Source organism: Capricornis sumatraensis, chromosome 7, assembly GCF_032405125.1.
Source record: "Capricornis sumatraensis isolate serow.1 chromosome 7, serow.2, whole genome shotgun sequence".
NCBI classification, from domain to species: Eukaryota; Metazoa; Chordata; class Mammalia; order Artiodactyla; family Bovidae; genus Capricornis; species Capricornis sumatraensis.
The window spans coordinates 32,063,745-32,091,093 of record NC_091075.1 but is presented as its reverse complement, the minus strand read 5'-3'; the positions used below and the strand labels follow the sequence as shown (position 1 = coordinate 32,091,093).

Here is a 27,349-nt window from a genome sequence, read left to right as displayed (position 1 = left end):
AATTAAATTCTTACTCTTTCTTCTTTTCAGCAAACTTCCTTGATAACATGCTTTTGCGAAGTTCAGGAAAATTAAGTGTGGGCACCAAGAAAGAGGATGGTGAGAGTACAGCCCCCACCCCTCGTCCAAAGATCTTGCGATGTAAATGCCACCACCATTGTCCAGAAGACTCGGTCAACAATATTTGCAGGTTGGTCATATCAATTGTTCAACTCCAGTTTTCACAGAAAGGCATCCTTTTTTGACTATAGAATTTTAGGCTAGTGCTCCCAAGAACACATTTTGGGGAGTAGGGCCTACCTCCATTACCTCTCAGAGCTGTGCCTGTCTGAACTATTGAATCCCATTTTGCCTTGAAATGTTGTTCTGAAATCATTCTTCCACCAAACATCACTTGTGCACATAAACAGAGAGTGCAGATCCCAGGATCCTTGTCAAGGAGCAGAAACTAATTATTTTCTTTCAAAGACCCTAGCCCCTAAACAAATAAATGCAACAGCAGGAGCTGTCGAATGTGTGGGGTTTTTTGTTTGTTTTAATCATTTATGTTGATGGTGTTAGGATTTTGGAAAGAACAACCTAAGTTGTTGACTTCCCAGGTGGCGCTAGTCATAAAGAACCCTCCTGCCAATGCAGGAGATGTAAGACAGATTTGATCCCTGAGTTGGGAAGATCCCCTGGAGTAGGAAATGGCAACCCACTTCTGTATTCTTGCCTGGAGAATCCCACGGGCTGAGGAGCCTGTTGGGCTGCATTCCATGGGGTTACAAAAAGTTGGGCATGGCTGAAGTGACTTAGACTGAGTGACTGACACTGTCACTGCCGAGCTGTTTCGAATATTCATAAACTGATTCTGGGAAGCAGTGTAGTAGCAGAGCTTATGTGAGTCCACCAGAAGTTAGAAAGACGTTTTCAAAGTACTCAAGAATGGGCTCCTTAGTAGGTAATCAAGTTTGTATAAATACTTTCAAATATTTGAAAGTAGGCTTTTTGCTTCTTTCTTCCTTACACATCATGATGCAGCTACACCCATCTCGTTGGTGACTGTCCCTGCATTTATTCCCCTTGGTGAGGTCGACAGTAGATACAGAGGCTAGAGTATGCCCAGGGAGAAGTGGGTGAGATCACAAGACAAGTGTGGGTCTCAGGAGCTGAAGTGTCAGAGAAGCAGAGTCTCCCTCGAGGAGGGTAATGGACCCAGATAGGGAGCTAGGCTGCTGCTGGGCTGGAACTCTAGACAGAATATCTGGGCAGCTGTTTAGGACCTCTAGTTCCCCAGGAAGGAGCATAAAGCTGAGCTGAGTGTTTTTTCTTTCATACTGAGACTTTTAAAAAAAAGCTTCTTATGAAGTGGGAACTATCTAATAGAGGCTTACCAGTGTATCCTAAAATATATAGTTCAAGTAATATGAATTGACAGAATGACGCAATGAGGAGATTCAGGTGTATTAACAAATATATGTCTCATTTAATCAGCACAACAATGCGATGTGGTAGAGAATGTTCATTTCTTACCCTTAGACCTAAGGAGTTCAGGGCCCAGAGAAGCCTAGTAACTTGGCCCTTGTATAATAGCACCAGGTTGCAAGACTTACTTTAAGTCTTAAACCAAGATAAAATGATTCCAAAGCTCAGACAGTATTTCCTAGGAAATGGTTGCAGTAAGCAGAAAAAAGTATCAGAAAAATCACACAGAGTTTTCTGAAGAAGAGCAGCAGGAATTAGCATGTTAGGGAGATATTCTACTGTTTTGTCTCAGTTCAGTTCAGTCGCTCAGTTGTGTCTGACTCTTTGCGACCCCATGAATTGCAGCACGCCAGGCCTCTCTGTCCATCACCAACTCCCGGAGTTCACCCAAACTCACGTCCATCGAGTCAGTGATACCATCCAGCCGTCTCATCCTCTATTGTCCCCTTCTCTTCCTGCCCCCAATCCCTCTCAGCATCAGAGTCTTTTCCAGTGAGTCAGCTCTTCACATGAGGTGGCCAAAATACTGCAGTTTCAGCTTTAGCATCATTCCTATCAAAGAACATCCCAGACTGATCTCCTTTAGAATGGACTGGTTGGATCTCCTTGCAGTCCAAGGGACTCACAAGAGTCTTCAACACCACAGTTCAAAAGCATCAATTCTTTGGCGCTCAGCTTTCTTCACAGTCCAACACTCACATCCATACATGACCACAGGAAAAACCATAGCCTTGACTAGAAGGACCTTTGTTGGCAAAGTAATGTCTCTGCTTTTGAATATACTATCTAGGTTGGTCATAACTTTCCTTCCAAGCAGTAAGCGTCTTTTAATTTCATGGCTGCAGTCACCACCTGCAGTGATTTTGGAGCCCAAAAAAGTAAAGTCTGACACTGTTTCCACTGTTTCCCCATCTATTTCCCATGAAGTGTTGGACTATTTTGTCTATGTCTATAGTAATTGCGAGTGAGTCTGTACGTGCCCTTTGAGCCATAGTTCTGGGGATCATATGTTCAGGTTTTCCAGAATTATCCAAAATTACCCCAGTTCAAATATTTTGTCTTGTTTTCCTCATAGGCCACTGAAGTGTCCTAAGATGCTTTAAGAGGAAGTGTTGAGGCACTGTTAACTGTGATGCAAGTTCTCTGTGGTGGGAAAGGGGGGCTCAGCATGTAGGAGATGTGGTGGGTTTGAGCCTGGAGATGGGAGAGCTTTGACTGTGGCCTGAAGGAGATGTTTAAACAGGAGTAGCAATGGAGATTGATGTGATGTGATTTGCTTTTTTGAAAAATTATCTCTCCTGTAGAGTACTCAGTGTATTCAGTTCAGTTCAGTTGCTCAGTCGTGTCTGACTCTTTGCGACCCCATGATTCGCAGCACGCCAGGTCTCCCTGTCCATCACCAATTCCTGGAGTTCACTCAGACTCGCATCCATCGAATCAGTGATGCCATCCAGCCATCTCATCCTCAGTCTTCCCCTTCTCCTCCTGCCCCAATCCCTCCCAGCATCAGAGTCTTTTCCAATGAGTCAACTCTTCGTATGAGGTGGCCAAAGTACTGGAGTTTCAGCTTTAACATCATTCCTTCCAAAGAAACCCCAGGGCTGATCCCCTTCAGAATGGACTGGTTGGATCTCCTTGCAGTCCAAGGGACTCTCAAGAGTCTTCTCCAACACCACAGTTTAAAAGCATCAATTCTTTGGCGCTCAGCCTTCTTCACAGTCCAACTCTCACATCCATACACGACCACAGGAAAACCCATAGCCTTGACTAGACAGACCTTAGTCGGCAAAGTAATGTCTCTGCTTTTGAATATACTATCTAGGTTGCTCATAACTCAGTGTATTAGAGGCTGACAAAAGTGAATTTGAGAACAACAGCAGCCAGGTGAGAGAAATTGAAAAGTGGATTCAGGAAAGACACAAAACTGATGTTTATTGAACTTTTATGCTACTAGAATGTTTACTTTCATCTATCTTTAATTTTCACACCATTCCTGTAAAGAATGTAGCATTATCTGTATTTCGAGGTCAGAAATCTGAGGCTCTGAGAGGTTATAAAATGTTTATTAGGTCATTCATTGTGCACACCCAAATGATTGAAAAAAAAAATTGTGGCTAAGTTACCAAGATTCTAAATTTCTAACTAACAGCTAACCTCTGACACTCAAAGGAGCAGAAATATTCACTCTTGGGTAAAAGGTACATCAATTTTGCTAACAAGATATTGATTCCAATTGCGTCTCCTGTGAGCTGAGGTCAATCATGTCTGAATCACAAGGCCTTTTTCTGTTCTGTGCTCTAAGACTTAGGAAAAGATCCAGGCCTTTCTGCCTCCATCCCTGTAAGCCCTTTGAATCAGATAGTTCTCAGGCTATGGTGGTGGTGGTTTAGTCACTATGTACAATTCCTTTGCAACCCCATGTACTGTAAGTTGCCAGGCTCCTCTGTCCATGGAATTTCCCAGACAAGAATATTGGAGTAGGTTGCCACTTCCTTCTCCAGGGGATCTTCTCAACCCAGGGATTGAACCCACGTCTCCTCCATTGCAGACAAATGCTTTACTGCTGAGCCACCAGGGAAACCCTTCTCAGGCTCTTCTGTCCGTGGGATTTCCCAGGCAAGAATACAGAGTGGGTTGCCATTTCCTTCTCCAGGGGAGAGAACATTGCAGGCAGATTCTTTACCATCTGAGCCACCAGGAAAGTCCCTTTTCAGGCTATACCTCTGGTCAAAAAATTTCCCCAATAAATTGAGCACTGATACTTTCTAAAGTTCAGTAAAGATGAATTACTAGAAAAATTAATTAAAAAGACTTACAGATTACATTCTTCATTTTTCTATTGTCTGTTAATTAAACTCAAGGGCTTCAAGCAGTAAATAGTCCACCTACAATGCAGGAAATGCAGGACACGTGGGTTCGATCCCTGGGTTGGAAGATCCCCTGGAGAAGGTCATGGCAACCCACTCCAGTATTCTTACTTGGAGAATCCCGTGGACAGAGGAGCCTTGTGGGCTACTGTCTATAGGGCTGCAAAGAGTTGGACACAATTGAACAACCGAGCATGCATGCATTGATTAAATTCAACAGAGCTGGAGTTACTGCGATACAAATTTCAATTCCTATATTAATGTACTCACAGACCAGTAATAAGTTTTTGAGGGAGCACACTTTGAGTAACACTGCACTAAATCTTGCCCTTCTAGGCAAAACAGTTTTAAAGATAAGTCCTTGCTTATGGCTTGGATGAAGGCTGGTACCAGGCAGATCGTAGCCAAGCTGGATAGCCTGGGTAGAGTGCGTGCTCATTACCACTCCCACATTCCTGTGGAGAATAACCCAGAAAGTAGCCCAAATCAGAAGTGCATCGCACTTTTTCAGAGATTCTGAAATCCCTTGAAGATCCAGGGAATCTTCTGACCCAGGGATCGAACCCACGTATCCTGCATTATAGGTGGATTCTCTACTGCCGAGCCATCTGGGAAGCGCTTGATGGGATAATTCAGAGAACATGCACAAAGTGTAGAGGGTTTTGTCCTTTATTTTGTTATTATTTTTTAAACTCTTTCTGAGTTCTTTTTGGCCTTGATTCCTGTCAGGTGCAGTTGTGTCTGCTTCCAAAATCCATTCCGTTTGCATGGCCTAATGGCATGTATGTTAGATGATGTAGTGCATGTATATCATGCTGAATAAAGTAGTAGGATACTTTTTTAATATCCATAACTCAAAGGATGAACGCATTGTCTGACCTCCCTCAATAAAATATTGGTCATCTAAATACCTTTCAGTTGTTCCTTCGCATTGTTTATCTTTCTTAGTCCATTTCTAGATTCTGTTCCTAGGACCTCATACTGTCACCGTATGCTTTGAAAACTGCATAGTCATCTTAATTAACTCTTTGTGTATGACTTCCACCATGTCAATGTTCTGCTTAGTTTTCCTGTCCTAGCAGGCAGAATCTCAGTCTGATTTATTTTTTCTCCATATCATCTGGTCCCACTTTATGTATTCTTCCTTGTTTTACTTGACATGATCTGTGATAGTCATTTTTGTCTCTTTCTCACCACCTCTCTTAAGTTACTCTACTCTCTCATACAAGTCTATCCAGTTCTTTTTTTTTTTAAACTCTTTTTCAAGGTAATTTTAAATATTTGCTCATTTATTTGACCCAAAATACTCCTACCTTGGCAGTTTTCAGGGTTTGTAGGTATTATAAATCACATTGTATATTTGCATAGATGTACAAATGATTCCAGGTGCCTAAATGACAAATTACATGAGTTTCTAGCTGTTTCCTGAAAAGTCAAAGAGGGCAGAAGGGAAAGCTTAGGGGTTTAGTATAAGGCTTTTTACAGCTATACATTGAGAACCATCGAAGATTTCTGAATAAGAAGGAACATGTAAGATCAGGCGATGCTGTCCAGAGCCCTTTTGTATAGTTTGTGTTAACTTGGAGCTTCTCAACCTTCTGCCAAGTGTGATGGTGTGTACTTTCAGAGAGATGCTCCTGACCCAGGTCTCAGAGTGTTTGAAGTGAGCATTTGTTCTCATTTGTGTGTACATCTTCTGTTCATCCGGTTTATTCCACTGTTGCCCAGACCACCTGAACATTCAGCTTTATGATCTTTTTTTCCCCAGTAGAAGATGTTGAGTTAAAACCATTTCACATATGAGAAACGGCTCTTTCTGTGGAACATATCACTTAGTTGAATGAGGGTATGGTTTCAAATTCACTTGTGAAATCTTTTATAAGGAGTAACTCTGCCTTTGTGTCTCTCGTTAATCATGAATGATACTTAAATGGATCCATTTAGTGTTGGACTTAAAAGAAAGTGAATAGTGTTGGGCTTGGTACAGTTATACATAGAGAATCATTGAAGATACTTGAGCAGGAAGGAAGATGTAAGATTTTTCAGGCAGTACTGTGTGGAATGGGTTAGAGACTAGAGAGAGGAGAGGTGATGTCCGGGTAGGAGGCTCTCAGAGTAAAGTATGTCAGAGGTCTCTACACAGGACTGCAGGAGTGAGAACATGCAAGTGCGTATATAATGTAACAATTGAGACAAGTTCAAAACAATCTTGTACCTCCTGGGAAGAAAATGAACAAAACATTAAATCACTTGGCATGGCTGCCAGAGGAGGATGTATGGTAGTTACACTCTCTTCAAGATAAAGTAAAAAGGTCCCTCTCACATTGGAACTTCATCACTAATGTTGTAACTTCAGTAACTTCAGCTTCTCCCAATACTGCGACATCTCAGAGGAAAAGCCAGAAGATGGGAGCAGTGACAGTCTTACCCATCTTACTGTCTTTCCCTCCACCACCATGGGAACACACCCACCTAAGATGATAAAGGGAAACAAACAAAACAGAAAACAAAAGAATCTTAGGACTCCTTGACTCTGGTGATGACCTTTGCTCAGCGTTCTTCTTTGCCTTCCTGCTAGTCAGTAGAAAGCACTTAATTAGCTGGTGATTTCTGTCCCTCCTGAAGTGGAATGACTATCTTTCCTAGGATTGGTGCATAGATGGTGAACTCCTTGAAAACAAAGGCTGCATATTCCTCACCCTTGATTCTCAGCATCTGTCTGAGGCATAGTATGCTTAATGTGTGAGTGTTAGTCGCTCAGTCGTGCCTGACTCTGTGACCCCATGGACTGTAGCCCACCAGGCTCCTATGTCCGTGAAAGTCTCCTGGCAAGAATACTGGAGCGAGTGGCCATTCCCCTTCTCCAGGGGATCTTCCCTTCCCAGGGATTGAGCCCAGGTCTCCTGAACTGCAGACAGATTCTTTACCATCTGAGCCACTAGGGAAGCCAGTATGCTTAATAGTTTGTAAAAGTAACTGTGGTTAAGCAACTTTCAGCTGGTTTAGTTAACTGACTAAAATCTACATGACTTAAACACAACTTGAAAAGCTGTATCTTTATTTACCTATAACAGAAAACTTTATTTATTCCCTTCATTGTGAAATAGATATTTTAGAAGACAGTGTCCTCAAGAATTTACAATTCACCTAAAACAAGCAGCCTTTCAAGTAGCATCTGACTGAAACGTAAAAGAATTTTGAAAGAAATTTAAGAATGCTAGTATTTCTTTTTTTTCCCCCATTTATTTATTTATTTATTTTTATTTTTTAATTTTTATTTTTACTTTATTTTACTTTACAATACTGTATTGGTTTTGCCATACATTGACATGAATCCACCACGGGTGTACATGCGTTCCCAAACATGAAACCCCCTCCCACCCTGGAAAAAAGTGGAATAAATAATTTGATTCAGTTTGATCAGGAAAAACAGATTGATTGGTGTAGAGAACTTGAATCCTTGTGAGCAGATGCACTTGAGCAAGTTTTCATTTATTTAATCAATTTTTGTCAAGAGCACAGTTTTAAACTATTTAATAATTAAGTAATATTTGAGTTACTTGGTGATTTTTAGATTACTTTATTACTGCTTTTAAAATTTCCTATCACCCTGATTGAGCAGATCAGATAAACTCCTTTTTAACTACTACTTTAAAATTATATTTTATAGTTAAATTAATCTTTATAAGGAACTAAACCAGTTAGAAAATTTCTACAATAGTCCCTTCTCAACTGAGGTGGTTATATTTCTGGACAACTTGGGGTTTATAATAAAGAAGCATAAGATCTTAGTGGAAGAATAGAGTTAGTTAAAGGGACCAAGACTTGGGTAAACCTTATAAACCTTGCCCTCAATCTGCAATGAATGAATTGGGGTCCAGAAGTGAAAGTGAAAGTGGCTCAGTCATGTAGACTCTTTGCGACCCCATGGACTGCAGCCTACCAGGCTCCTCCGTCCATGTGATTTTCCAGGCAAGAGTACTGGAGTGGGGTGCCATCGCCTTCTCTGATCCCTTTCTTACTTACTAGTAAATGTTCACGGGCACACTGAAAATCTCCCAAGGCAATTTATCTTCGATGTTCTCTCAAGATTTTCCAGACTTCTTTGCTTTTGAAATACTGGGCATATTCAAGGAGGCGTGAACCTGTAGAACTATCCAAGGTGGTAACAGAGGTTTTATTATCACTACTTTGACCTCATATGACGTTTACTTTTTCAAATGCTTCGCTTTTTCATGAATTAGCCTTACATTGAGAGGCATTCAGTACTGATGACTGCTAATGTTTATAGGCAACTATTTTGTCAATTACTTTTCCTGACTTATAACACAGTGGCAGAATTTTTGAAATGTCACATCAGTTGTCTTTTTTATTGATGTTTGGTTGATTTACAGTATTACATTAGTTTTATATATACAGCATAAGTATTTAGTATTTTATAGATTGTACTGCATTTAAAATTATTATAAAATAATGCCCATATTTCCTCATGCTGTACAAATATATCCTGGTAGCTTATTTATTTTATACATGGTAGTTTGTACCCCTTAATCCCTTGCCTCTATTTTGCCTCTCCTTCCTTTTGAATTGTCTTTTAAAATTCATTATCATTATTATAATCAAATGATTCATCCTGCATTCATATATACATCTCACTGCTTTCAATTTTGTATAAAATTATTTCACCTTTTATTTTTCTCATGATTCTTCATCTCTTGTTATCACTTTCAACACTCTAGGGATGACAGGTAATAATCTATATAAAACATTTGAAACCTGTACTTAAATATGGAAGCAAGCAGCAGAATGTTGAGATAAGCCCATAGTAGAGTCAGATGCCTTTGGTGACATTCAGCAGCCGTCTCTTAGTGGTGGGTGGTTGATCGGCTTTGATTCCAGAGTGCAGTTGTGTTTATATTTGTGCTTGCTTGAGAGTTGAAAGTTCTCAAGTAATTTTTAAGTGTCTGTAATTGCACCACTGGTTTCCAGTCAATGGCCCTTCCTAGCTAGGAATTTCAGTAAGAAGTTTATAAATTAATTTTATCTTGTTGTCAGTAATATGCACCTGAGATGTTTCTTTTACCCCCTTGCTTGTCCTCCAACTAAGTATTTCAGTTTGTATCCGAATTTATAACTTAGAGGACGCCAACTTCTTTCTCGAGGGCCTCTCTCCCTCCCCATCCCCTTTGTAACATTTATTTTTTATTGAAATAATGTTGGTTCATAACATTTCATGTCTCATTGTACATTTTATTTCTACTTCTGTATACACTACGGCATCTCTCCGTCAAAAATCTTGTGTCCATCCTCTATTTTAGCTTCCTCCTCTTCACAGATAAGGGCGTGCTCCCCCCAGTGCATTTTTAAAGCCTGAATTTACTCTTCCTGATGTTTCTTTACATTTACCAGGACATTGTAAAAGTAACAAGCCAGCAGCTTTACCAGCCTTTTCTTTTTTGATTCTTGTAAGTTGCCTTAAATTACATTTCTGTATACTCAGATTTTGACTTAAGGGGACCTCCTGGATAAGGAGAAGTTAGTCTTTTTAGATTTAACATATTGTATCAAACTTTTTTAGTCATGCTATGATAATGTCAGAAGCTTAAAATAACTTTATTCTTAATTCCTGAGTTTTACTTTTGATAAGAAATGCAAGTTACACGCTGAGTGTAAGTATATAGAAAAGGGATAAAAGAAAAATCACATGGTTATTATTTGCTTATATTGTTTAAGGTAAATTTCTAAGGGATAGTTCTTTCATTTATTGCCTTCAGTGTTTACATGCTTTGGATTTTCATAGTAATTTCAGTACATTAGTTAAAAAGCCCCAAAGAATTTAGAGCATGGGCTGTTTAAAGGCAATCTTTCTTCTACAGCAGTATTCATGCATTTGACCTTGGTCTAACAAAATGATTTATCATTAGCCATTCCTTGCCATTCATTATGTCTGAATTTTGCCTTGCTTGTTCTTGTAAACAGGCATTTTGGATCGCTTGAGGCTTATAAACCAGGTAAACAATTCTAAGGGTTTTGATGATAACTGAAGTGCCGGTGTATGGCAGAATGCTGTCGCCACTAACACACAAATCATGCTCAGAGCTTTCTTCCTCTGACCTTTTAGGTCATGTAATCACATCTGTGTTGGGCGCTGACCATGGATATACATCTTTCTATCATGAGAAAGATGGAGATGTAGTTCAGTAGCTTATTTCTTAGCACATGCAGTAGTGGTTTATGACTTATATTGGGAGTCTGTTTGCATTCATCACCCAAACTTGTGAAGTAATGTCTGTTTAAAAATTGTTCTATATATAATAGTCCTTGTTTTTCATTTTTAATCCCTGGAGGGACTTTGGAAAAGCTATGAAAATGAAGCAAGAAGTCCTTGATGCTACACATGATTCTATATCTGTTTGTTTTGTGACCTTGTACAAGTTTGTTAGACTCTCATAACCTTAGTTTACCTATTTGTGAAATAGAAATATTACTTGTCATTATTGATGAGAGGATTAAATGAGATTCTAAGTGAAAGTTCTTTTCAGTGTAGAAAACCAGAGAGAAATTAAAAGTATTGTTTCTTTGGCTTTCATAATCTATTAAAGCCCTTCTTTCTGTTGTCCATCCTTACCCCACACCCAAATTAAAACTGGACTTGTTGCCACAAAGCCCGATGTTTTCATATGCCATCCTGAAAGCAGAGCTTAGCACTGCGTGGCACAGTCTTAGTCGCCTCACTGAGGCTATGCTGACCCCAATCCCTACTTCTCCTTTGTCTGTAAGCCCCCTGTATGCCTTCAGTTCAGTTCAGTTCAGTCGTGTCTGACTCTTTGTGACCCCATGAACTGCAGCACGCCAGGCCTCCCTGTCCATACCAATTCCCGGAGTTCACTCAAACTCACATCCATCGAGTCAGTGATGCCATCCAGCCATCTCACCCTCTGTCGTCCCCTTCTCCTCCTGCCTGCAATCCCTCCCAGCATCAGAGTCTTTTCCAGTGAGTCAGCTCTTTGCATGAGGTGGTCAAAGTACTGGAATTTCAGCTTTAGCATCATTCCTTTCAAAGAACACCCAGGACTGATCTAGGAAGAGATAAATTCACTTCACTAGCTCAGAGCAAGTAGAACCAGAATAAACACTCACCTGCATGGGTTCAAACCCCTGTTGCACCTCTCACTAGCTGTATGGCCTTTGAGAAATTACTCAAGATCTTTGAACCTCAGTTTCTTCATATAGAAAGTAAGCATATAACTACCTTCCTCTTGGAGTGGATTTCTGAAGGTGATAGCTGTGAAGGACCAGAATGAGTGTTTAGTATGTAGTATACATGCTATTAAAGGCTATGGTTTTTCCTGTGGTTATGTATGGATGTGAGAGTTGGACTGTGAAGAAGGCTGAGTGCGAAAGAATTGATGCTTTTGAACTGTGGTGTTGAGAAGACTCTTGAGAGTCCCTTGGACTGCAAGGAGATCCAACCAGTCCATTCTGAAGGAGATCAACCCTAGGATTTCTTTGGAAGGAATGATGCTAAAGCTGAAACTCCAGTACTTTGGCCACCTCATGCGAAGAGTTGACTCATTGGAAAAGACTCTGATGCTGGGAGGGATTGGGGGCAGGAGGAGAAGGGGACGACAGAGGGTGAGATGGCTGGATGGCATCACGGACTCGATGGATGTGAGTCTGAGTGAACTCCGGGAGATGGTGATGGACAGGGAGGCCTGGCGTGCTGCGAATCATAGGGTCACAAAGAGTCGGACACGACTGAGCTACTGAACTGAACTGAACTGATGGAAATGTTGGATCCTTTCTCATGAGTTTCTAGACAGAGGATATATGAGTAAATAGTTAATGATAAATCAACTTAAAGGCAGTTTGGGGATTCTTTAATCCGATAATAACTTATTATATGATCTTTTACTTTTTTGTTTGTAATTTAACAAATGATTGTTGTTATTCAGTTGTTCAATTGTGTCTGACTCTTTGTGACCCCGTGGACTGTAGCTCATGAGGCTCCTCTGTCCTTGGGATTTCCCAGGCAAGAATACTGGAATGGGTTGCCATTTCCTTCTCCAGGAGGTCTTTCTGACTCAGGGATTGGAACCCGAGTCTCCTACATTGGCAGGTGAATTCTTTACCACTGATCCACCAGGGAACCCCCAAACAAGTGATAAACATCTTCATTTCCTTTTACCCTGGACATGCTCTCTCTCTCTCTCATGTGCGCGCGCGTGCGCGCGCGCGCACACACACACACACACACACACACACACACACACTTACTTTGCCTGTTTGATCTTTAGCACAGATGGATATTGTTTCACGATGATAGAAGAAGATGACTCTGGGATGCCTGTGGTCACTTCTGGATGTCTAGGACTAGAAGGCTCAGATTTTCAGTGTCGGGTAAGGAAGATACCTTGGTTTCACTTTGTAACCTTTTATTGGCAAGATTGCAAACAGCCAAGTTTCAAGCAAGATAAAACAGAATTTTTTTTTTTACTAGCTTGTTTTCAGTATTTTGGACATTAATTAGAAAATTTGCATTGAGTCAGTTCTTTCATTTTGAAATCAAGTAGTCATTTTATTTTTGTTGTTAACTTTTGGCTTAGGGGCTCATTAGATCATCTTGCTCAAATTCCGATTTGGTTAATTGCATTAAGCCAAGCCTTCTTCCTGAGTTTACACTCTGCATACTGGTTATTGCAAATAGTAATTTTGTGGAAGTGCAAAGCTGCAGTAAGAATATACATGATGATTTGAAAGACATTACCTAATATAGCATTTTACCATGTCTGAATAGAATTATTAGAATTTTAAATCAGTTCTGTAAAGAGTGTTAATTTGCTAGTTTTAGGTGATATGGCTTTGAAATTTGGGGTAAACCTATTAATAGCTGTCAGGTTTCAATTTCAGGACACTCCCATTCCTCATCAGAGAAGATCCATTGAATGCTGCACAGAACGGAATGAATGTAATAAAGATCTACATCCCACACTTCCTCCACTGAAAAACAGAGGTAAGGAGAGGAAGGCTCACAGGCGGAAGAGCTTTAGGCATGAAGAGGATAAGCACTTGAATCATTCTCTTTTCCAAATGTATCTGCCTGTACCGTTTTCTCGCTCCTGGCCCAGAGGGCCGAGACAAGATGACAGTGAAACTGACATTCAGAGGTGAAAACAGGGAGTTACTGGGAAAACAGTCACATGTGACTTCACTCTTAAGATTTACTTCCTTACCCTGTTCTTACTTCCCTCAGAAAACTAGTACTAGAGCTTGGAGTGGGTTTTAAGAGGATAGAGGAGGGAGAAAGTGTTTTTTGTTTACCCCTAAATGTTATTCAGAAGTTGTGCTTCATTCAAAGACTGCGATTTGTCTACATTTGTTTTAAAAATAAGGACCTTATAAAGCTGCATCCCCAGCCTTTTTGATACCAGGGACTGGTTTTTTGGAAGATAATTTTTTTTTGCATGCTGCGCAGGGGAGGTGGTTTCAGGATAATTCAAGTGCATTGCATTTATTGTGCACTTTATTTCTATTATTATTACATTCTCTCCACCTTAGATCATCAGACATTAGATCCCAGAGGCTGGAGACCTTTTTATGAAGGGTTAATTCAGATTATTTGCTTCATGGCATTTCCTTTTATTTATGCTAGAGTAACCTTTTAGTCAATTCATATATATTGATAAAATGGAGAAAATACCTAGAAAGTTTAGTTCTAAAACTTATACATTTAGTGTTGCTCATTTATTTATGCTAGAGTAACCTTTTAGTCAATTCATATATATTGATAAAATGGAGAAAATACCTAAAAAGTTTAGTTCTAAGACTTATACATTTAGTGTTGCTCATTAAAAAAAGACACACACTGCATCCCCAGTGACTCTTGGTTAAAAACAGCTCCCATGTTTCCTTTTTCTCTTGGTCTCACCACAAAATAAATGATTTGTAATTGTCATAGAGTCCTAAGTCTTAAAAAAGTAGCTTAAGATAATTTATCATCATTGATTTTTATTTCTTAAGAGAATATCTTCCCTACAAAATACAATGACCTTATTGGGTTCTGATGGTATTTTATAACATTTGTTCCTATAGCCTAGCTCTGTAAGATTCATTCATAATAATTCACATCAAAAAGTCACAGGCAGTTTTTTTTTTTTTTTTAATTTTGCCATTCAGCATGCTAGGTGTTAGGGATTCAGAAATGGATGAGGAAAATTCTTGCTTTCAAGACTAGCACACTAGATTGTGAGAGAGAAACATGGAAATATACTCAGAAAAATCTCAGTAGACATGAAAGAGTGGCTCATTTTGGAGTAGGAGGATGTCAAAATAGCTGCATAGATGTGATACTTGAGCAAATTTTAAGGATGAACAGAAGTTTGCTACGTGGGTAAGGCAGAAATAAACAATTTAAAAATGAAAATGGCTAACATAAGCCAAGAATTATGCTAGTAACTGTGACATTAATTAAACCATTTGAGCTTCACAACAATCCTATAGGGTATTTAGGATTGTTAATCCCCATTTAAATATAAGGCTTTGGCAGCACTGAGAGGTTAATTAACTTTCCCAAGGTTGCACAGCCTGTGAATAGCAGTGACTCTAAACAGGCAATCTAATGTGTGTAATATTTGAGAAAGATTTGAAAAATGCAGTTATGTGAAACAGCATAGCTGGTTGCGAAAAGTCTAATTCAGTTGTTTGGTGCCTCGCTGTTCAAAGTGGGCCTTTGGATCAGCAGCACCAGCATCACTTGAAACTCATTAGAAATGCAGAGGCTCAGGCCTCACTCCAGACTACTAAACCTGCATTTTTAATGAGATTTCCCAAGTGATTTATGTGCACATTAAAGTTTGGGCAACACGTTTGGTAGAAAAAGACCTATGTGTGGATATGGCTGGCACCACTGTGTCTCAATGTGTGTATTTGACAACACCTTGTTCAAAGAGAAGTCCACTGATTTCAAACTGCTATAAAATTCTAAATGTTTATTTTGTTTTGTGGTTATTTCCTTATGAATCAGTTGCAAAAAGTAGGCGATCTATAGACAGCAGTTTGAATCACACTGATACAGGAGCTGATGTGTTGGGCTTAGGGCTGGGAGGTGGGTAAAGAGTGCAAGAAATGAAGATAGATGTTCTAGAATCACTTCCCTCAAGGAGAAAATCCCAACAGTAGAGATTAGGAAAGCTGACTTAAATGCTGAAAGGGCTGCAGTTCACATACTGTCCTGTAGGTGGAACCAGATTCCAGTTAGGACCTGGCAGACAGACGAGGATTCTCTGAGGAGGTTGAGTGTTCTAGAGAACTGAGTGAAAAGGTTTTGGAAAGAAGAGCAGTAGTACTGGGAAGGCAAGTCCTTTGTTCAGGAAAGTGGATGCTGATGTGGCTGGTGGATTATGTGAGAATTATACAAGGTGATAGGTTTGAAGGTGTGGAGTTTAGTGACTTTAAAAGTTACTGTTTTGAACTCCGAAGATCCTAGGTAGTGCTTGGGTGAGGTCTGCGTAGAATCCACCTCACCATTTTTGGTGCAGTCATTTTGGGGTTCAGTAAAAGTCACTGAAGACTGTGGTCTGAGAGCACTGGTCATGTCTACATGAATATACCATAGAACTGCTGTTTTTTGTTGTTTTTTGTTTTTTTTTGCCTCTACCATATATACACGGGCAGCATTTTTACAGGAAGTGTGCTATATATGTTTACTGAATATCAGTAATGCCTTGGTCAGAAACATTTGCATTGCAGCCTCATGTATATATGTCTACACTATAGTTGTATTGGAGACATGTGTATGTATGTTTTGGTATAAAACCTAAAATAAAGAACAGGGGTGTTAAAGAGACATGGGACCATCTTATTTTGATATTTTTAACTTTAGCTGCTGTTGTAATACTTAGGACCAACCCTAACTTTTGTGGAGCTGGGGCAATAGTATAATGGAAGATCGCATACCATTTACCTAATTATTTAAAACTCATAATCCAATATAGCAGACTGGTAAATAAAATACTTTCTATTAACTGAATTTAACAAGTATATTTTTATAATGGTGAAGAACACCAACTTTGCATTTAGAATGCTTGATTTATTCACTGCAGTGTGGGAGGGGGAGTGATGGGGATTCCTGCACTGGGAGGAGCCTCTCACACATGTAGCTGGACACCTGTTTGTGTCTGTGGTAGTGATACTGTTGGTTCGGAATGCTTGAAGCACTTACCTGGGTCCATACCACTCTGGCAGCCCCCATAGACATTTCTTCAACTGGACCCAATGTTGTGACTAGACTGGCCCATGTGGTTCTCATTATATAAAATTCACCTCAGCAACCACTGTCAGAGAAATCTGGGAGAAAAGATGTATTATTTGCAGAAACTAGAGGTTACACAGCACACCTGAGGGCCACACAGCAGGGTCACAGGCATTTGGGGTGGGGACCTGGGCTTCTACTTTTATTGGGGTCAAAAGTAGGGTGCCTAGGATTTCATAGGTTCACCCTTTATTGGCAAATTGATTAATTAGCTTAAATGACTGAGTTATACTTGACATATAACATTATATTAGTTTCAGGTGTACAACATAATGACTTGATACTTGTATGTATTGCAAAATCATTACCACAATAAGTCTAGCTAACATTTGTCACCCTACACGGTTACAAAAATATTGGCAAATTTAAAACGTAAGAGTGGGGATGCGGGTACGGGGAAGGAAAAGTGGAGTTATTAAGGTGGTCAGTTATCCAGGAGCTTCGTGGGCAGGGGCACCTGCTTTCTTACTGGTTGTTTTGCTAGTAGTTGTGTCATACAGCTGGTAATATGTTTATCCGAGATAGATGCTTTGAAATGGATGCCTCAGCAATCAGAAGCTTAATGCTGGGCAAACACCTGGCCCTCTGGTTTATGCTCTGCCCACATGTCTTGTCCCAGCCAACCTCTGCCACCTCTTTGTCAAAGGTTAGGGTAAGTACACCAGTTTTTCAGTCCACCTTCAAGAAGACAGGGAGCTGTACAGTCCCCAGACACAGGCCCTTTAGGTAGAACTTCAGACTTTGGGGTAATGGCCAGTGTTTTAAGTGGAGAGTGGGATAGGACAAATTCTGGATGGACACTTCACTGGAGTTTTGCAAACCCACTGGTCATTGGGAAGAGGTACAGTTGAAGGGAGCCAGAGCTCAGGGCCCAGGCCAGTTTTGTAGGTGAGGGCAGTGGAAATTATCATCATAACCATGATAATCACATTTGCTAAGATGAATGGAGTGCTTACTTACCGTGGCCCTTTTCTAAGTTGTTGTTGTTGAGTCATCCAGTCATGTCTGACTCTTTGCAGTCCAACAGACTGTGGAAAGCCAGGCCTCCCTGTCCCTTACCATTTTCTAAAGTTCACCCAAGTTCATGTCCCTTTCATCGGTGATGCCTTCTAGCCATCTTATCCTCTGATGCCCTCTTTTCCTTCTGCACTCAATTTTCCCCAGCATCAGGGACTTTTCCAATGACTAGACTGTTCACATCAGATGACCAAAACACTGGAGTTTCAGCTTTAGCATCAGTCCTTCCAAAGAGCATTCAGGGTTGATTTCCCTTAAGATTGACTGGTTTAATCTTCTTGCTGTCCAAGTAGTTTTCTAATTACTTTACATATACTAATTTAATCCTCATAACAGCTCAGTGGGGAAGGCACTGTTGTCATTGTCCCCATTTCACAGACATGCAGCTGAGGAGCAGTGAGGTCAAGTACCATGTGAAGGTTACACAGCTTGAGTGAGTACTGGAGATGGGAAGTGGGCCTTGGACCACATCACCCTGAATCTTCTATAAAAAAGAAAAGGAAAACAAAACCCTGAATGACATTGTCGGAAAAAAAGCTTTTATGTATCTAAGACTTGGAAAGCTCTAAGTAAGTAGTGGTTGGTTAGCCATATCACAAAATAATCAGTAAACAATATGATTACTTCAATGCCTTCTGTTTATTATGTTTGCTTTGCGCAGTTAGCAACTTATTCTAGAATGGGCTTCCCTGGTGGCTCAGCTGGTAAAGAATCTGCCTGCACTGTGGGAGACCGGGTTCCATCCTTGGGTTGGGAAGATCCCCTGGAGAAGGGAAAGGCTACCCACTCCAGTATTCTGGCAAGGAGAATGCCATGGACTGTAAGTCTATGGGGCCTCAAAGAGTTGGACATGACTGACCGACTTTCACTCACTTCCTTGTTCTAGAATATAGTGCTAGAGGGTTGCTCCCTCTGTCTCTTGAACACACCACTCTCTCTTCCTTCCTCCTTTCTCCTCTTCCCTATAATTTATCATTTATTGAATTCCATGTAAGTACTGGGCTTTCCCAGTGCCTCAGCAGTAAAAAATCTGCTTGCAATGCAGAAGATGCGTGCTGGAGATGTGGGTTTGATCCCTGGGTGGGGAAGATCCCCTGGGAAGGAAATGGCAACCCACTCTAGTATTCTTGCCTGGAGATTCCATGAATAGAGGAGCCTGGCAGGTTACAGTCCATGGGGTCACAAAGAGTCAGATATGACTGAAACAATTTAGCATGTAGGCATGCAGGCACTCCTACACTTAGTACTTCTCAGATCTATAATAAAACTTCACCTAAGTCTCTTTAATTATACATACCTACAAGTAAGTTTGCTGATTAAAAAATAAGCAAGAAAACCTTTTCTATCTATCCAGTTTTTTCACCTCCCCCCCCCCACCCCAACTTGGATGCGTTTGCTTAGCAGGATATTAGAGATACAAAATCGCGTCCAATAAATATTTATCAATGTATATTTAGAACCTTGAAATTTTATTTGTCATCTTCTATTTCACGAAAAAGATGATGAAGGGTGACCAGAAAGCCGCAGAAATTCTTTTATGAATATTAGTTTTCCTTTTCCTTTGCTTATTTTATTTCAGCACCAGCAACACATAATACCCTCGGATGATATTCTTTCTCCTGAAGGAAGAATTATAACAAGTAATTAGATCAAATGCAGCACCTTCATCATAAATGATGAAGTTTGATTTGAGAAGCCCAGTAACACTGCAGTTGGTGCTAAGAGAAGGGAGAGATGTCTTTTTTGATGGACAGGCTTGTCGGGAGAAGTCGTAGTGCCCTGGTTTCTGGCTTCCTGCCTGCAGAATTAGTGATGAAGGGGCCCTGGAAAAATGATGTATACCTACACTCTCAGCATTACATGGTCTGACCAAGATATTGTGAGTAAAATGTTCTCTTGAAATGATGTATAGGCAGGAGAATTTGGTGAGGTTTCTTTTCTCCTCTCAAGTTACTTATTTTCGTTTAAATATTTTTTCAAATGAGCGCTTAAAGGAGTGGAAGACTGGTGTTAAAGTGAATAGACGCTTTCTTTTATTAAATGGGATCCTCTAATTTAGGTTTTACAAAACCAAAGTTCATAAAATTTTTTGGAATAGGTGTGGGTTTTTGTGTGTTTAAATATGGGAATTATGTATACTGCATATATACTTCATAGAAAATGTGTCAGAAACACCTTTTTGTTTGTTTTGAAATAGGGTAACTTCCAACGTAGGTTAAGTAACATTATAATACAGGATTTCCTAAGCTCAACTTTACCTTCTGATTTCTTATTCAACTAAAAAAATATTTTGAGCACTGTATAGATTTGTTTTAAAATGCTGTTACTTAGCTTGGTATTATCAATTACAAATTAAACTCAATAGAGTAACTGGTATTTAACCAGTGAAACAACTCCCTTATTCTCTACAACATAGATAGGTTGAATATATGATAGAATGCAAAGTTGAGTTGCAGAATTCTCCTTCTGACACATGTATTATACTTGCGGTAGTATAAACCAGTATGTGAGCCTGAGCTGAATTCCTTGACAAGGAGTAGCCTCAACATTTCTTGAAATGCGCAGCTTTTAACTTTTCTGGAAATTCTGGTTAACTTTATATTGGAGGCATATGGAAGGAATTTAGAAATCATTAGTCTTTTTAAATCTGAATATAAAAATTCTGTCTTAACTTCCTTTGTTACCAGGAAATAAAATTCTAAACTTTTTCTGCAGGGAAGTAATTAGAATATTATTTCTTTGTGCTTATAGTGAATGCATTTCTAAATGTTACCATAAGATGGCATACAATATATGAGGAAAATAGATTACAGTATTATCTGTTCACTAAAACCCTCTGACAAGATCAGGCACTTTTTGCTCTAGTAATAGAAAGATGTCTCCAATTTATCTGTGATTATAACATTGAGAACACACATAAGGATGTCTTCCAGCACGTGTTTCCAAGATTCTTTCTAGCGATTTAGTTTTTTATTCCTTCTTGCAGTTATGAGCCATATTCTAGCCTTATGAAAACAGTCCTGGCATTTTAAGTAGCTGCAAACCAGTTAATTATCAGAGAGGAGACAAGTAACGACAATACTATTTTGTTAGGAAACCACTGGTGATTCTTCTTTGCCTCTCAGAGTGAACCAGACTTCCCTGGAGAGTCCTCTGATCTACTTCCCTGAGCAGTTGAAGTGACAGCCAAGTAGAAGCCTGGGCCCTGGAGAGAACCAGGGGCTCTGTTCTTTTCCCGATAGGTATCTGGTCATGTTCGCCTTCTGAGACTCAACAGTGACTTGAATGTTTACATTGTTAATGCTCTGAGCACAGGTAATGGCAGATTAAAACACGACTGGCGTGACCAACAGAAACGAAAGGTTTATTGATAAGGCAATAAATTCATGACAGAAGACCAGGAGGCAGTTCCTAAGGCTCTAGGGGCTGGGGTTATTGGGCCAAGAAAAGGAAAGTGGGAAGATAATGCTAGCCTTTTTTATTTATTTATTTATTTTTCTTTTTTTATTTAAAAAAAATTTTGACATGAATCCACCACGGGTGTACATACAGCACTTGATGATAAGGAAAAATCCCTTAGATTCTTTGTGGTCTCATGGCTCTCATCAGAAATCTGTTAAGATGAGTAATAAATATACTGTTCTTATGGCGCAGAGTATTCTGCATTTATGTGGAAAAGCGAAAGTCGCTGAGGCTTTCTATATTTGTATACTGATAATATGTTGTGCTTATGTAATTAGTTCTTCTAGTTCTGATAAAGTATCCAGGGATCTCTATGATTTTCTGCAAAATCAGGCCTTTTGCTTTCTTGTCCTTAAAACTGGAAATAGATTTTAAGTTGTTTCCAGTGCCATTATTTACTCCATGGCGTTCATACACCTGCATTGTTAGTTACTCTCTCACTGGAATGGGAACTCTCTAAAGGGAGTGTTGGAATCCTTTACCCTTACAGGTTTTCTATAAGACTGAAATTATTTCAAAATAATTAAGATGTATGTTCACATTGGTAAAAAAAAAAGAAACTGTTATAATCTTTTTAAAAGGATATTTTAACAATGTGTATGACAAAACTTAAAATATATATCCTTCAACCTAACACTTGTACTTTTTAGAATCTAGATTAGGAAAATAATCATTGACATGTGCAATGATGTATGTGTAAGAATGTTCATCACAGAATTTTATGTATCACAGCAAAGACGTATTATAACAAAATCTTCCCAATCTCCTAAATATACATCATCAGAAGACTGACTTTCTAATTAGGATATGTCTGTATGTATACCATGTAGTCTTTGAAACTCATGTTGCAGAAAAAAATTTATTGTTTTAGAAAATGTCTACAGTGTTATAAATGAAAACAATCTAGTTACAAGGTAATTATGATTTTCCCACAGTTTTTTATGTGGTGAAATACACAGAACAGAAAGTTTTCCATCTTAATCACTTAGGTATACAGTTCATTGATATTAAATATGTTTATAATGGTGTGCAGCCTTCACCACCACCCATTTCTATAGCTGTTTACCTTGTAGAACCGAAACTCTTACCCATTAAGCTTTAGTTTTCCCCAACTCTCTTCCCTCCTAACCCTTGACAGCCACCATTCTTCTTTTTGCCTTTATGATTTTGACTTCTCTAAGTGTCTCATATAAGTGGAGTGTTCATCTTTTTATGACTGGCTTATTTCACTTAGCCTAATGTCCTCGAGGTTCATTCATGTTGCAGCATCTGTCAGGAACGCCTTCCTTTTTAAGGCTGAACTACATCTTATGTAATACGCCACATTTTGCTTATCCATTCGTGTGTCAGCGGACACGGTTTACTTCCATGTTTTAGCTGTTGAGAAGAATAGAGCTGTGGGTTTATAAAGCGTTTTTGTGAACTATTTTGCTCACGAAATTTTTTTGTTTGTTGAAATGAGACTGGAAAGACATATAATAAAATGTTAGTACTAAGTTTCCTAAGTAGTGAGGTGATGGCAATTTTATTTATTTCAGTTAATTTGTACTATTCAGTTTTTCTTCAGGGAATGTATAATGCTTTTGAATGAAAAAAGAAAGTAACATTGAGTGGGATGAGGTCCCCAGCCAGAATGTTCAGGTAGCCGTACAATGAAAAGTGCATAGCACAGTTAGAAAACATCTTGTTTGTAGGTAACCAAAGTAATAAATTATGATACATGATACCTTTGATACCTTTTAAAGTTAAGAAGCAGCAATGATTCTCCCAAGGATGTATGGTGCCCTTAATCAGAATAGTGCTAATTCTGTTACTATGTAAGTGCACCTGGCTTTCAGTCAGTTTTCTCAGAAAAAACATATGTTCCAGAGACTACTGCATATAAAATCACCTGGGATGGTTGTAAAATAAAAATAAAATACTTTGAATAAAAATCTCTGGTGTTGAAGTCAGTAAATCAGCATTTATATAAAGCCCTCCTAGTCATTCTTATTTTTAGGAATTTTGAAAAACCATGCTATAAGTAAATCTTATTTGTGAAGAAGTGGAGTTAAAACAGTGTGAATACTATTTAATAATTTGTTCTTTAAAAAGATCACACCATAATTCTTTGAGTAGACACATCCATCCTTTTAAAAACTGATGCCATTTATGAAAAAATTAGTTATGTATTTTTGAAAAGCATCTTTGTTTAAAGTATTGCACATCCATGTATTCTATTTATTTGCCAATATTTGAGGAATTAAGGGTATCAGTCCATTTACATTTATTTATATTCTGTGTTTTTATCCTGTGTCAACTTGTTCCTTCCAAAGAGGAAGAAATGCGTACTCTTGAAGTGAGTGCCTAGATGAACAGTGCTTCATGTTACTCAAGCTTATTTACTCAAATTTTGAGAGTATATATTTATTTCTTATCAACAAGCAGATTAAAAGAACCTCACATCTTACACATGGAGGTTAGCAAGCACTTTGAGGAAAGATTTGCTTCCTAATTTTTAAGTAAAAATAATCTTGTACTATGCCTCTCTTTACTTCTATTTAATTTCAGATTTTGTTGACGGACCTATACACCACAAAGCTTTACTTATATCTGTGACTGTGTGTAGTTTGCTCTTGGTCCTCATCATTTTATTCTGTTACTTCAGGTAAGTTTCCAACAAGTGGATGTAGAATTTTGAGTTTATAAAATCATCCTCATACTGTTCTACCAGCTGATATTTTTCATCACAGCTTTCCTTGACCTAATTAGATATTAGATTTCACTGACAATATCAGTTATTGATAATCATTTGTCCTAATGAAGTTATTAATAGTTAGCTATCTTGTTTCTGCTTCAAATATCAAGACTACCCAGAAAAATTTCATCTCTAGGAAAGTTATGGTAGCTAGGAAATTCAGCAACTAGTTGCTACTAACCTTTGATTCAAAGCAAGAAATGACTGTGTTGACTTTGAATCACTTTAGTAATTCCTTATTTTGTAAGCTAACAGTATTCCCTTAGTATTGAATGATTATAAAAGATAACATATATTAATTATTAAGATAGACTATGTTCAGTTAAGATGTAGATTTGATCCATGGCTCAGGAAGATCCCCTGGAGAAGGAAATGGCAACCCATAATCAATATTCTTGCCTGGAGAATCCCATGGACAGAGGAGACAGGCAGGCTACAGTCCATGAGTCTCAAAGAGTCGGACATGACTTAGCAAGTAAACAACAACATTGCAAATTATTTTCAATCACCTAAGAACTCATTTTCTAGTTTATGAAATATCAGGGACCTTTAAGTTCTTATCGTTGCCCTTTTGTAATACTTATTTAGGTTACTGTTCTACAAGTAAGAGTTGACTCAGATATCATCATTTCTAACTGAAGACATGATTATTGACAAAAGCTTTTCAGTTTATCTGTACTATTGCTTTATACATTGTCTTTTATGAGAAAGTTACGATGTCTTCTGTAAACCAAAAATCTGCATCTTTAGCTAATTAAGGACCTTGTAAGAAAAGATTTTAGGGAAAGGATATTGGAACTATCCTGGAGAAGGAAATGGCAACCCACTCCAGTATGTTTGCCTGGGGAATCCCTTGAGCAGAAGAGCCTGGTGAGCTATAGTCCATGGAGTGGCAAAGAGTCAGACCCGACTGAGCGACTACTACTACTACTATTGGAGCTATATAAAAATATTAATGGAATGTAGGCTGCTTGGATATTTGCAATCGAAAGAAACAGAGGAAGAAAATTAGAGATGGTTGTGACTGTGTGAAAATTTGAAGTTTAGTTTAAAAAATAGGTTAGAACACTAATGATGACTTTGTGCTTTGGAAATCGTAACTAAGGGTAATATATATTGAGCATCTAATCTCGTATTTGCGTGCCAAGATGAAACCTGCCGTGCGTGGTTCTGCGTGTTCTGTCCCTGTCATTGCAATCCAGTGTCTAACGTCTTCTTCCTTTGTGCACCTTCAGGTATAAAAGACAAGAAGCCAGACCTCGGTACAGCATTGGGTTAGAACAGGACGAAACTTACATTCCTCCTGGAGAATCCCTGAGAGACTTAATTGAGCAGTCGCAGAGCTCAGGGAGTGGATCAGGCCTCCCTCTGCTGGTATGAGAGAAACACACCTTGAATGTAAAGGAAATGTCAGTAACTGCTGGGTGTCATTTTACTGAAACAGATAGGGCAGTGGACAAAGGAACGCGCTCTGCAGTCAGACATCAGATCTCAGATGCAGGGTTTCCTGATAACATTTTGACATATTGGGGGTGAGGTCATTGTTCTTTAATGTAAGTGTATGGTTACAATCCAGACCTCTGCGTTCTGATGAAGAGCAGATTAGAAAACATTCGACATGGGACCATCTTCCCTCTGTTTTCAGGAAGGATAACGTTACAGCACTTTGGCCTGGCTTTTGAAGGCAAAAGTATTACAACCAACTGGGATCTGAGTACTTCTAAAAGGGAAGAAGGCTGCCTCTCAGCTGGAGGGTTTATGTTTCAGGGTGAAGCCCTGGCTTTTCCATTCAGGAGAGTTTTAATTTTCTGATGGTCAGCGCTGCCAACTTGGAAGAAAATATATAGTGAATCCAAGGCACTTGCTTTAATGAGAAAAGCATTTGGTTACTTTATGGACTATACAAAAAGATTATTGGGACTTGAAATGGAAATAACAATGAGAAGTATTTTCCTTTTTAAACTTTATAAATTCTGAGATTGATTTTCCTAATCTTTATTGTCTGGTTCTGACTTTGGATGTCTTGTTTACTTGATTCTTTTGGTGACCTTTTATTTAGTACTAAAAGTAACTTAAAAATCTCAAGCCAAGAATTTATTTTATAACTCTTTTCCTTAGCATACAAAAAGCTGTATACATTTAACGTATATAACTTGAAGAGCTTGGAAATAAGTAGGTGGCTCAGTCAGTGAAGAATCTGTCTGCAATTCAGGGGACCTGGTTTTGATCCCTGGGTTGGGAAGCTACCCTGGAGAAGAAAATGACAACTCACTCGAGTATTCTTGCCTGGGAAATCTCATGGACAGAGGAGCCTGGCGGGCTACAGTTCATGGGGTCACAAAGAGTTGGACACCACTTAGTGACTAAACCACCATACACCCCTGAAGCCATCACCACAGTCTAGGCCATTAACATATCCATCACCTCCAAAAGTTGCCTCCTGCCCCATTCATTATTATTATTTTATGATAAGAGCCCAGTGCAAGAGCTAACCTCTTTGCAAATTTTTTAAATAGAGGTTAATAGAGGTTAAATAGAGGTTAGCTAATGCTACTGTGATAATAATATCTCATTATTTAAATATATCAAATCAACACGCTGTATACCTTAAACTTACAAAATGTTATATGCTAAGTATATCTGAATAAAAATAAAGTGAGTATCAACTTTTTGCTTCAAACTAGGGAAAAAAGAATGCAATATTCCATTATTAACTATAGGCACTGTGTTGTGTGGCGCATCTCTGGGACTTACTCATCTTGCATAACTGAAACTCTGTTCAGTTCAGTCGCTCAGTCGTGTCTGATTCTTTGCAACCCCATGGACTGCAGCACACCAGGCCTCCCTGTCCATCGCCAACTCCCAGAGCTTACTCAAACTCATGTCCATTGAGTCAGTGATGCCATCCAGCCATCTCATCCTCTGTCGTCCTCTTCTCTTCCCGCCCTCAAGCTTTCCCAGCATCAGGGTCTTTTCAAATGAGTCAGTTCTTCGCATCAGGTGGCCAAACTCTGTTCTCTTCCACTAATACCTCCCCTGGAGGTAATACACCAGACAGAAAACCACTTGTGAAGTTGTTGTTATGACCAAACTGATGCTACTTAGGATATAAATCTTTTTTTAATGTAAAGTTCTTATCAAATTGCTTGACTTTTCATTCTTAGAATTTAACTGATATATAACAAATACCATTCTTACATTTAAAAACATTTTGTTACACTTCTTTTTCAAGTACAGATATTAAAATTCCCTTTGATGTTAATCAATCAGATACACTCTTAGAATTGGAAACTACTGTCTTCCTCCTTTTAGCCCATCGTTCTCATTCCTGTGGAGTTCTCTCTCAAATCTTTGACCTTGCTGTTCTCTCACTTTCCTGCATAACACACTCAAATATCCAGTCATGATTGTGGGTCTTCTTTCTTAGCTTGATAAGCATAGCATCCCTCTCCTCCCACCTCTTCTGCACTGGATTCTTGAGCTCTTGCA

The 27,349-nt window shown here is 39.0% G+C and overlaps 1 protein-coding gene across 1 annotated transcript in view; it reads left to right on the top strand.

The window, feature by feature from the left end:
- BMPR1B (bone morphogenetic protein receptor type 1B) overlaps window positions 1-27,349 on the top strand; it is a 104,548-nt gene that overhangs the window by 54,473 nt on the left and 22,726 nt on the right. The window contains exons 2-6 of the mRNA XM_068975715.1: window positions 31-190; window positions 12,632-12,734; window positions 13,245-13,347; window positions 23,674-23,770; window positions 25,096-25,234. Of these exons, the coding sequence (XP_068831816.1) occupies window positions 31-190; window positions 12,632-12,734; window positions 13,245-13,347; window positions 23,674-23,770; window positions 25,096-25,234 (602 nt within the window). The remainder of the gene's footprint in view (window positions 1-30; window positions 191-12,631; window positions 12,735-13,244; window positions 13,348-23,673; window positions 23,771-25,095; window positions 25,235-27,349) is intronic.